We start from the raw sequence: 13232 nt of genomic DNA, 5'->3' as shown, positions 1-13232 counted from the left end.
TCCAAAAATAAGTTATACCCGAACTAATCGTAATTATGCATATTGTAACGAGACGTTATTAGATATATAAACTAAATTATTTTACATCCCGCATCAATCCGTCGGAAAGCTTATAATGCCATACATCGATGTCTAGAATCTAGACTATAAAAAAACTAATTTCTTAATTACCATTTACGCTCATAAAGTTTCAACTAGCCACAACCCTAACAAAATGCAATTAGATTGATGAACGCCGAGATCGTTGCAGTGGGCAATGGGCAGGTTTTGTAAACAGCTCACAAAGTGCTACTGGTAAATGGATTAATGCATATACAGCGATCAAAAGCTATCAAAGAGTTACCAATCTAGCACTTTTAGGTTTTGTATAGCGCTTTTTACGCTGCACACGCAAACTAGAAGATATTAGATAACTAAGTTACAAGAATCACTAATAAATATTATGGAAAACAAATATTCGTCCTTTAAATATTGCAGAATGATCTATAATTGTAAACAGGGGGCCAATGGGCAGGATCTGATCTATAGTGATACTAATGCACAGTCTTTAATGCTGCAATTTAAGAATTGGTACGGTCTTTTCTTGAAGGACCCTTGGACTTGAAGGAGTCTAAGGAAATACTTCGGTGGGTGCTGGTTCCACATAGGCTAGGCTAGATGAAACATAGTTTATTAAAGAGCACGCGGAAAGGGTTCGGGAGTGTAACCCCGATTCTGAACGTTAAAACAAAAGATGGCCTGGGAGACGGCGACATGACTACGTATGTACTCCACTATGAGCTACCATCGTAGCAAATTGGATGTTGTGCAGCGCAATAGCGCTGCAAACACTCTTGTGTGTTGTGTTGTGTTTTATTGTTTAGGGGTTAATTTCATTTCTCGACTGCCGCAATCCTTGCGCCATTTTATTATTTTTTCCTGACGAAAAAAGGAGTTCTCTTTCTTATATTAAATATACTTTGTAAACTTAATAGCTAAACAGAATTCAATTTCACTTTAAAAATAGTAGGTTCAAAAAGTGATAAGGATTGTTTAGACGTATTATTACAATACAAATCTACGCAGGTCTAAATGTGGACAGAAGCCATTTTTTAGAATAATTTTTACTATAACAGGTGGTAATTGTGGACAATAACTACTGCAGAAGGCCTAGGCTCTATATCTGCTTTAGGAATTTTAAAAATACGCCCTCCATTACCACCTTTTGTGCTAGATCCACTAAAATAGAGTAATATTTCCAAGCTATCGAATCTGCGCTAAATTAACTGACCTGATTTAAAATAAAACAGACTAAGGGAAAGACGAGATAATACATACATTGACACAATTTAAAATAGTCTCTGTAAATGCTGAGGTTAAGTTTGGAGACTCTATTTTAAAATAGTTTTATTTGTTTTAAATGAATGAAATATTCCATTCCATTTTATATTTCAATGTAGATTTTGGAAAAACGTGCATGTTTATCGCCTACACACCCCGGTGGACCTGGGCTCGATTCCCGGCGCAAAAACAATGCGTTCGGGTTGGTAGACAATTCAACTGCTTACTTAAAAACTATCATTAACGGAGAAATAAGATTTTTGTCTGCCCCATATGCAATTTTGAAATAATTACATCTTAGTATCAGATTCAGTGGAAACTTATTTCTATGACACCCATAATAACAAATACACTTCTAATATACGGTTCACAGAGTCCTCCAAAAAGGGCTAATATCGCTGCTTAGTAATCTCTAGCTTGAACTAAGTATCCTGCAAGGTTAGAATCGGACTTCAGACAAGAGATCCTCAAACCCGTCACACTTGTGAAAACGAAGCGAATGACGGCGCCACTCTGATTGGTCAATTTACTTGTTATTAATAAACTAATCAACCAATACTAACAATTCATTGTTCACTAGCTACCTTAGCTTAGTTGCACGACACTTTAGATATAATTTACAAAAAAATCAGTTTATAATCAAGAAAAACACTTTTTGAACGGATTAAAGCTATGTATTAAAAACTTATAATAATTTACATAATACTAAATTTGTGTCTAAAGATGACGGGTTTTTGCAAATACCCGTCATCTTTTAGTCGATATCAACTTCGGGGCAATAAATACAGATAAAGCAACTTTCTCTGCAGCTGTGATACTTTTGACATTAAACACCTTTTGTCTTCAGTCACCGTGACCATGCACGCTGAGAAGCACGCGTAACGTTGGAAAATATTTAAAATTTAGAATTATGTAAATAATTATAAGTTTTTAATAATAATACATAGCTTTAATCCGTTCAAAAAGTTGTTTTTCTTAATGTGTAAAAGCTATTTTAACAAAAGACAATACAGTTTATAATCAATCAAATAAATAGACGGAAAAGAAAACAACAGGCATAAAGCATCAGGTATAAAGAATTGTGCCCAGGCAAGACTACGCTGGTATGACGTATAAAGGTCTCGTAAACTGCGTGTATATTATAAATGTCAGAAATTTAAAAAAAATATAAAATAATTATAACTAAAAGTACGATTACAATTATTAATACACCATTACGGATTAAACGGACGACTCTAAAATAACTTTTATCGTTGCATTCCAACTCGTTTTATAAAAAATACTAAAATTCCCTTTCACTCCGAGTGAGATTTACGAAACATCATGAAACATTTACACTGTCCTGTTCCAAAACATTTTAAGCATTCAGCAGTTCATTATAAAAACATGGCGTGAACAGAATCTAACATTGTTTCTGCTTTATTCCCTCGAAATTGAAGTTCATTTTTAGCTTTTTATTAATTCTGGTAATTCTATACATAATCATACATTCATGTCAAATTTAATTTTAGTGTGTCAGCGTAATAGTTTAATCTATTTGGTCATTGTACCATATTTGGCATGCGAAATATCATTAGATTTACGTTTTGTTCTATATATTATCACGATTTTAGTTTTAAAAAATTCAAATGTATGTGTAACACATCTTTGAATTTATATAAAATTCTCGTGTCTTTTTTTTAATATTCTTTAATAACTATATCATAATACCCCAATAACTCAAACTTTACATGTTCACGGCGCCCATTTCATAAAAATTATATTTAAAATGGCTTTTGGTTGTTTGCCGTCTTTAAATGGCTTTAAAAATTTCAAATTATTATGTCGGGTAAATTACTCAAACTAAAACCTGACGAACAATTTTGTTGAACGTAATTTGCCTTCCAGGCAATTACTTTTTGTACTCAACAACTATGCTAGTATAGTTTTAACGATTCTTTCGTGGACTATATATAATCTAAGGCAATACTGTTGTTGGAAAAACCATAGTAGAAAAATAGCTGGATCATCTTGGATTAGAATAGCGAGAGACGAATCTTTGTAGAGAATGATTGGCGGGAGGCATGCTTTTTCTGGAAAGCACGGTAATTCGGAGGGTCGGACCGCTTGAAAGTTTTTTTATACTTCAATTTGATTGGAAATAAAGCTTATTTTTATATTATTATCTGTGTATAAAATTTAAATAATAGAACTTAAAATTAAAATTACTGGTACAGAAGACAGAAAATGTCTCTTCATGTCCTTGGTAATAGTATTTTTAGCTTAAGGTCCCATAAAACGTCTTGGAATTATTCAGTGCTTAGTTACAACTCTGAATCTTACCCTAGAAGAACGTGTTTGGAAATAATATTTATACATCTGTTTCCCCACAATAGTTTCCTTCACAAGTATCGCGCACATATATATATATATATATATATATATATATATACATATAGGAAATCCATTAATCCACAGTGGGGGTCTGAACATACAATCTCAGATATCAGACTCGCACCTTTACTATATATTCCTAGTAAACTACTGCTGAAGACATTACATATATAAAGTATTTTTCTTTCCCCCGTAAATAACACGGATATTTAAAAAAAATATTACATCGTTGAAAAATACAAAATCTACAGGATACGATAATTTGGATATCAAAATCATGCTCAAATTAATCACTGACATACATAATTAATCTATCGATAGTAGAAGGGATCTTTTCTGGAAAACTAAAAATATCAATTCTATGAAAAAGGAGCAAAAGCACAAATGACTAATTATGTAATAGACCAATAACTTTAATTCCCATATTATCTAATGTTTTAGAACTGTCTTTATTCGTCCACAAAACCATACATATTTTAAGTCAACGGGAATAAACAACTGTCGAAATAGACAAGGGGAGAAATTGGCTATGCCAAATTTTAATCAGAAACTGTATAGGAGAAACACCTTTTGTATGGCAATCAAGATTTACAATAATTTACCAAAAACATAAAAATATCTTCCGATTACAGTTTTTTATTATTGACTTAATATACTACTCTTGGAACAATTTTTTTATTAATAATTTGATAACATACAATGTGATGGAACATTTAAAAAAATTACTTAGTTTCTTTGAGTACTAGGCGTAATTTTTGTTGCGTACATGAAATAACTTGTTCAGATCTTCTTGAACTCATAACATTCAATGTCCATGCCAGGTCTCTACGCTTACGTTCACACAGAACTTTTAACCTTCTGACTCCCAGAACCAACATAGGGTTCTGCGAACCTCCTCACAGGATGTGTTCTGCTGTAGATTGTGTCAATAACATCGACCCTTTTTCGCACTCCTCTACTGCTTCATTTAAAAATAATTTAAAACAACTGTTAATGTCCTAATCCTTGTATCTTTCTTCTTTATTAGAGCTACAGGTATGTTTGTCGTTGTCCTATTTTATAAATGTTGTGCTGTCATGTTTTCACATCCAATGTGTTTATTTAATGTCTTATTTTTAACTTCTTTTTTATTGTATAGATGTATCTATTTTGTTTCCAAATAAATAAATGATACAAATAATATAAGAATTGACTAGTTGATATGACAAATAATGTAAAATTTCTTAAAAGACATATTTGCACGCTATTGTGGTTGTGTAGTTGTAAGAATATGCGAACTTCCACCATTAAATTATTGCTATATTCCTGCAATAATCATTATTATTATCATAGTAAAAATTATCGTTGAAAGATTATTCCACATTACAAAATTATTGTTAAAAAAAACTATTCACGTGCATCTTTTAAAATCTCTATTCGTTAATCTTAATAATATGAAGTTTTTTCAAAAGAACGCTTCAGTTCAAACTTTTGATTGGCTATTAACAAAATCGATTGGTAATCCGTTTTCACAATTTCCATTCTATCGGAGATTAATGTTGTGGTAAAGTACTTTATATAGCTTGTTATAAATCAGATAAATATCTCGTGGGTTATTTTAATAATTATTTTTTAATTTATTACAAGAAACAAGGTATCGTTTACGTACGAGTTTGTAATAGGTATACCATACCAGTATTTTCTAGTATGATGAAGGAATACCTAGTGTTGACCTAGTGGCTTAAGCATGGGACCCTCGTTCTTGAGGTCGTAGGAATCCCGGCTGTGCACCAATGGACTTTTTATCTATGTGCTCATTTAACGTTCGCTCGAACGGTGAAGGAAAAGATGATGAGGCAACCGGCTTGCCAAAAAGTCGACGGCGTGTATCAGGCACTCGAGGCGGTATCACCTTTAAGATTGACAAATGATAATGAAACAGAAATATGAGGGCCAGACCTAAAAGGTAGTAGTGTCACTAATTTATTTTTTATGAAGTAATACACCTCAAGGAAGCATACCTTAGAAGGATCACGAATTATTTTAGACACAGGCTAGCTACCGAGTCTACAGAATTATCACCAAAATTGATGCAGAAGAAATGCGTCTAGCTCATGCATTGGTATTGCTGAAAACTCATATAAACTATTGAAAAAGTATAGAACTCCACAGGCTGGTACTGTTTATAATTACCGATATCTCGAACACCAAATTTCAATCTTATTAAGATGGGTTCGAAAGGATAACGAAACAGATAAACGATTGTACTTAGTATGTCATCTTACAGCCCTCATGGGTACAGTAATATTAAAGTTACAAATGAGTTTTCAACAACTTATTTTCCGGAAATGATACTCTCAAAGAATATGTTATATGTTTGATTGCTATGAAGATTATCCCTTCTATCTTCTACATACGTATCTTCTACTTAACGTCCTTATTTGTAAAAAAATATCGGTCTAATACCAGTTCTAACTAAAATACTGTTTACACATATACGAGGGTAAATATATATATCTCTTCTCAATACAGCGTAAACACAATTTGACAGAAAAATAGTTAAAAAAGAGCAATTCCACTGATTTATATTTAAATATAAACGGGGATAACTGTAAATATATGTCCTAGAAAGGACTTTAGTATGAATAACTATTTCGTTTTATACATGTAGCGAATTGTAAAATCCGTTACGTAACAAAAGCCATACCACATTTTATGAGACTTAAAATATTTGCATAGTGGAGAGGGTGACATAAAAACATACCCTAATACTTTAATGTATATTTAATGCTAAATCAGTGATATTACTGTATGAATGCACGCCCTGAAACATTCAATTGATCGGCCCCTTAATGGTTTGTTTCTAGTGTTTGCAGCTTGCTCGTTATCCTCTTTAGTACGTAACTTTACTTAATTAACTTAATTACTACCCTGTGTCAGAGTCCGCTATCGGCCTCTTATTTTGTTCCATTAGCTAGTGATTATAGAAGTATCTCTTAGGGATATCAAAGTCCAAGGCTGTAGGGGCGTAGTATAATATTAGATATTTTTCCTTTTTTCATCACTCTAAAATATATTTTCAACCAATTTATATAATACAAACTTTAGTAGAATCGAGTACAATAAAGAGTATGATAAATGTCCAAAGGTTCGAGATTCCAAAATCGTTTTGTATGTTAAAAATTTTCTCCATTTATTTTTAAAATATTTTTATGGAAAATATGTTTAAGTTAACATTTAGTCTCAATAACATTACACAGATATTCGCCAGAAGTGCAAACCACAGTGTATAATAGTTTGGAAAGGCAAATAGCGGTACGCTCTATTGTCTATGTACATTCCTGGTTTAAACAAGACGTCGTCTATGGACTAGGTATACAGGAGACAATGAGTGTAAGCCATAAACGTTGCATGTAGTCGGGTCAAGCGTCGACCTACATACTTACTGTCTTCACTAAACCCCTTTTGTTAATTTATACTTTCAGGAATTTTTATGTGGGTAAAGAATATGGGCAAAAATGTCTATGATGATCACCCAAGTTAATTTCAAAGTTGCTTAGGGGTTTGACAAAGGGTCCATTAGTCTAATTAAAAATAACCTACATTGTATGTTTCTTCTCATATTACGTTAAGCATTAAAATACCTATATAGTATAATATTTAATAAAGACGCTAATGCCTTGTACACACAAAATAAGTCGTCTTAACGATCTTGTTTATAAATTGACTGAAAAACTTAACTGGCAATTGCTTATATATTTATTAATGAGGACCTTAATCTACAAAAGGCAGCTTCGGCTTATATATAACTTTACTAAGCTATTGGGAACTTATTGACAAACCGAGCGCATGTTGTACTAAGCTGAAAGCTGGTTCCGAAAGTACGCAAATTAATTCACAAAGGTCTGCCAATACGCTCTATTGATGTGTGCTTAGAACTCTTATAAATTTTGTGAAAAATATCTAACAAATTTAAAGCCGCTTCATCGTATTAAGTTAGGACGTAAGTGCCCGGTTATTACGTCACTCAAGGAAGCGCAATTCGAATCCAGGGAATGAAAAATGTTGCGGCTACGAGTTCATAGGTTACTATATAATTTCAGAGTTTTAGTACTGGAATCGTAAAAAATTACGTTGGGCGCCTCTGTCGCTCAGTGCCTAGCACGTTTGTTTTTCGGCAAGCAAACACAACAGTACTGACGCAAAGGTAACGAAAAAATATTTACAATTAATTTAGCTAGACAATTCTCATTCTCTCATCTCACAACGTCAATCAAAAAGTTAGAACAACTCACATATAGTCGTATATAGAACAGTCCATTAGTCTCTAATGATAGATTGATTGATTAATCCATATAATAGTCAGCTAGTTCACTGCTCGAATATTGAATAATTTAAATATTACGTAATGGCGTAAGTATCTATCTTATAACGACCTACTATATGAAAATATAAATTATTATAATTATAAAATAGCTAAACAATTGCTCTCTCAGATATGAATATAAATTGCACTATTCGAGTATTATGTTGCCGTCTACAATATACGCAACAAATAAAAATTCATTTTGTTAATATCTGGAGCGTAAAACTGAAGTTTTATAGTTCAGCGAATTGACTTTGTTCACAGTTATAAAATATTCATTTCGGCTGTCAAAATAAATGAAAAATATCATCAAGCAGCTTATTTTCTCAGATGTCGTACATATGACGTGATCATTTCCGAAATCTAACGGGATTTACGATAAAAAAGATTACGATTTGATTATCCCAATTAATGAAAAGCTACGGAATTTAGCCTGATAACTAATCACGCGTGAAAAATCTTTAATGACTTGTACTTTAAGTATTAATTACTGTCTGGTTCTATAGTGCATGTTTGTCTGCCTGTATAAACCCAAAAACCACCGACCGAATTTTTTTTTCGGTTCACAGTTTACACCAATATATGATGTGATCGATTTGTGTTATGTAAATTTACTGTATTTTGGTTATTGTTGAACAGTAATCTCTCGTACAGTAATTTCTAAATGGCTTATGAAACTTTAAACTATTACTGAACCACAAGAGCACTTTCTACCTTTATTGCGCGCTTTATAATTTATTAACAACTCACTAGCCAGTGACATCGTCCCCAATATAATCTCTGGTCATAGACAATTTAAAAACAGAACAGTTCAAAATCCGACTTAATGAACCATGTATCTATTAATGTACTATGGCTGTAATATAATCTCTGCCTGCCAAGAGTTGTAACATTTTATTTTTCTCATATAAGGGTATTGTGTCTTTACAAGAAATAAACATCTTAAATCTTTTTCTCTAATTAGAAAAGACAGTACTTAACCTCGTAAAATCAAGTCCTTTAGGGTGTGACATAAAAAGTGACCAAGTCGTTACCTTGTGGCACCTTTATAGTTTAACAATGAGAATAATACTGAATGAGCGTCGGCTCGAGTCGTGACCCATTTTTTCTTGGCGTTATTAAACTGCTTATAATTATACTATGGTAATAAAGTAGTTAGCAAGTTTTGTGTAAAATGGGTGAATTTATTTCAATGTATTTTCGAATAAGTATTCCTTTAATCTTTAGCGGTAAAAACGAAGTAAAACTTTGCTCTATAGCCAGCCAATTCGAATAAGTTGATAACGCATAGATAAAACCAATTTTATAGGTACACAATTTGCTTTTAATATATAACATCTGAACCGTATGACAAGAAAACCACACAAAGCATTATGGCCTGGTTGTCTGAGAGAAATCGCTTAGCAATTTGGACGCCGTTTCTAACTGAAGTCTAATGATAATAAATAAAATAAAAAATTAAATGATAATAAATCTAATTGCCTTAAAGTGCAAAATATCTACACGTAAAACAAATGAAAAACTTTACTATGCCTAAGAAATTATATATATTTTTAATACGAAAAGTCTTGAAGAAGACATCTATGTAAAATAAGAGTTCTTACATAGATGTTCCTGTCTTCAATGAGAAAACTTGAATATAGTAAAATGGAAAATGTATTCAACTAACTCAAGCTTTCATGAAAGGCAAGAAGTGTCATGTTAACGAAAGTGTTACTCTAAGTTTAACATGAAATTTTGAAACGTTTTCAAATTTAAATTCATACTTCTGCTATAACGTACGGGTCTTATTGAAGTAGTTTCCGCGTTACATTTCTCCATTTGCATTTTTAAGTCAGACTTTGGTAACGTAATCAGGTCGCCTTAGAAAGATGTCCTATAACGGCGCCTGTTGCTGTAAGCCTTTGTGATTATGGTAATTGTTTTCTTGTGTTCAATTGGGCGTTAATAAGTCAAAAAGACTGTAACATACAAACAAAATAACATCCTTATTATACAATGAGGACCTAGATAGAATACTATAATAAGAGATATATATACTAAGGTTTAAACTAAAACTTTAGTATTTAAACTAATTCACAGAAAAACTTAAATGCATTGAATTGGGTGATTCACCAGTGAGCTACGGATGGTTAACTATATTATTCTAGTACGTTATGATCCCCAATTAAGCGTGCTAAAGAATTCTCACAACCACTTTTTCTAATTCATTGTAAATTGCTTTTCTTTTGAGATTGTACTACTTTTTTTACGCATTTTTGCGCCATTTAAGCCTCTAAATTATCGATAAAGTTTAAGAAATTTCAATTTAGTTGTTTATTAAAAAAGACGTTTAGTATTATCTCAGTAACGTGTTTGTCCACCAGGAACATTTTGAATGTTATTCATGTTTATTCGTCTTAAAGTCGGTTTAATATTAAAACGAGATTGAATTGTTTTAAGCGTGCGTAACCGTTATAAAACTGAAAAAATTATAGGATTAACCATGCACCAATGGAATTTTCTGTCTATATGCGGATTTAACATTCGCTCGTACGCTGATGGAAAACATCGTGAGGTAACCGGCATGCCTTATGCCCAAAAAGCCAACGAGGTGTGTCGGCAGGCTGCAGAAGCAAATTGGCAGAAGGCTGATCACCTACTTGCCTATTAGAAAAAGCAAATGATTACGAAACAACTACATAAATCTGAGTTCTAGACCCCAAATGTTGTGGCGCCATTGGTTTATTTATTTTTATACATTAACTTTAGGTTTGATTCCCACTTGTATGCCATAATGGCCGAACTGTTATAATGAATAACTATACTGATATTTAACCACGACGTTTAAAGCGAAAAGGCATATAAAATCAGTGAATTATTATGATAGGACCCCGAAATACATTTTCATACAACCAAGTTACATTTTCTCAAACAGCGTATCCTTTATAACCATGCATAATAAAGCAGTAAAAACGACTTTTGTTTTCCAGCACTGAAATTCACCATATGTTACCAACGTGGAACTACCCTCTTATTTTCATAATTTATGAGACAAAAGCGTGTCTATTACAGCGGTGCGATTTGAAATTTTGATAAACTAGATTTTTACAAATATTGTAATCCTTTACCTGAAATATAAAACCTTAATTTAATTAATGGTTTCATATAATTAATGATACACATTACCACATGTGTATCAAGCAGTGTCCAGATGTTCCGATTTTGGCGGGAAGGACCAATTTTTGAATGAAAATTAAATGTCCCGCGCAGGCTTATTCCCGCTTTTTGGGGATAATTCAACCGCCACTCAAGACACAATTGTCATGCACATAAATGACACCGACTCTTTCAACAGTTTCCAAAAAAAGATAGGAATGTGTTTAAACTAGCATCTTAAGTATATTTAGTATCCCAACATCAAACTGCTTTCCTAAACGCCATTTATCCCTGATGAATTTAAAATCGGCGGAAGTTTTTCATCTTTATTAAAGAGAAAAAGGAAACTTTAAAAGAAGTTAAATCCTCACAGTACATAATTATTATATTATTGTAAGTTGCAATTGGTAACACTCATCCTTAAGACTATTGTTTGAAAAGCCATATTTTTATAATGAATTTCTTTTCGATTGTGTTTATTTTTATTAAGAAGACAATTAATTCTTAATAAAATCTATTTTTGCTATTTATTGTCACATAAAACGTAACTGAAATTAAATAATAAATATTTAACAATATTTTAGACACTAATATTTCTATATACATAATGGAAAGCATTGTAGATACTAACAGTGTTGCCCTACAATATCTGAATTTGACCTTTACTTATCAAACTTTTGGATGCTCTATTATTCCAGTCCCTTGTGTGAGCTGACAGTGTCGAAGTATCAATAATTCAGACCGCAATCTGCCAGAGTTTATTATTTCAGTGGAATCCTTCTAAACCCGCTCAGGATTCGTTTAAAATTTAAAGCTCGTCGTGTTAGTCGTTCAAATTTAAGAATAAAAATTGATTAATTATAGATTAAAATTAATGATACTATATATTACAACTTGCCTTAATCACGTAAACTGTAAACTACCAAATTATCCATTTACAATACAATATACATAGAACCGTGTCAGAGTAAACCATAAGACTTCGTATAAATTGAAAACTTTACTAATTAAAATCAGATTAATTCCAAAAAAAACGTATGAGCGACAAGCCTCGCCGAATTACTTTGGAAACAATGTCGTTATAAATTCATAAAACATTGTACGGAAATTAATTTTACATACTTCAATGTGAAACATGTTTATTTTTATACTTTGCTACAACTGTTTAATAATTGTCTAGTGGTTTGACTGCAGATCATCCTTGGCATAAATCTCGGGTAGGGGTATATAGTGGGATGTAGAGCACCCAATATCTCCAGCATCTGTTAGGATTAATGTAGAAGATGTCACATTCTTAAATATTTTGTAAAAAATAATTTTGGGAGGACTTTTGTCAATATTATTTTACAATAATGTAAATCAGTTTATATACAGTTAGCTTTACTAGCAGCAGCACTGTATTGGTTTAGTTTTACCTTTAAATTCGTCAATATTGACCGTATAATTAATTAAATCTCTCTCGTTGACTTAGTTGGGTAACGTTTTGTTTCATTGCGATGAAATGGGTTCGATTCGCTGCGAAACAATAGTTTTATCTTTAAAACATTATCAGTAATATAGATACTGATTGCCTTTTTAAATATACTTGCTAAATTTCATTATTATTTCAGGACAGCAACGATGTGGTCATACACTAAAATATGGAGATGAAACGACACGATAAGCCGGGCAGCTTGTCGCCCGTGAAGATTAGGAGTGAGGAAGGGCGAGCTGGAAGGTCGGAGAAGGAGCTGAAGCTGCCGCCGGAGAAATCACTCAGTGATGATAGGCAACGACGCTTGTCACGGGCCAGCGAAAGTTCTAAGGGCACGATAGACAGGTAGTCAACTAATTAAAATTATTACTGATAATGTACGAACATACGTATTTCTGTAAGATAGTTTTAGGCTTGCTAAGCCGCTGCAACCTCATTAAAAAGTCTGGGCCTGTAAAATGACAAGATTATTCATCGTGGGAGAAAGTTCTTAGGTTTTCATAGTTCAGAAGTTATAGAAAATTTATTTCTGCTACAATTTAAAAAAAAATACACAGAAATTAAATATTTATTTGCTTGCAC

The 13232-nt window shown here is 32.4% G+C and overlaps 1 protein-coding gene across 1 annotated transcript in view; it reads left to right on the top strand.

Annotated features, from left to right (window-relative positions):
- Window positions 1-13232, top strand: part of LOC123710209 — a 61070-nt gene that overhangs the window by 29896 nt on the left and 17942 nt on the right. The window contains exon 2 of the mRNA XM_045661974.1: window positions 12787-12995. Coding sequence (XP_045517930.1) covers window positions 12817-12995 — 179 coding nt within the window. The 5' untranslated portion in view covers window positions 12787-12816. The remainder of the gene's footprint in view (window positions 1-12786; window positions 12996-13232) is intronic.

This window comes from Pieris brassicae, chromosome 5 (assembly GCF_905147105.1).
Source record: "Pieris brassicae chromosome 5, ilPieBrab1.1, whole genome shotgun sequence".
Classification (NCBI taxonomy): Eukaryota; Metazoa; Arthropoda; class Insecta; order Lepidoptera; family Pieridae; genus Pieris; species Pieris brassicae.
The sequence above is the reverse complement of the archived record's forward strand: the minus strand, read 5'-3'. Positions and strand labels throughout refer to the sequence as shown.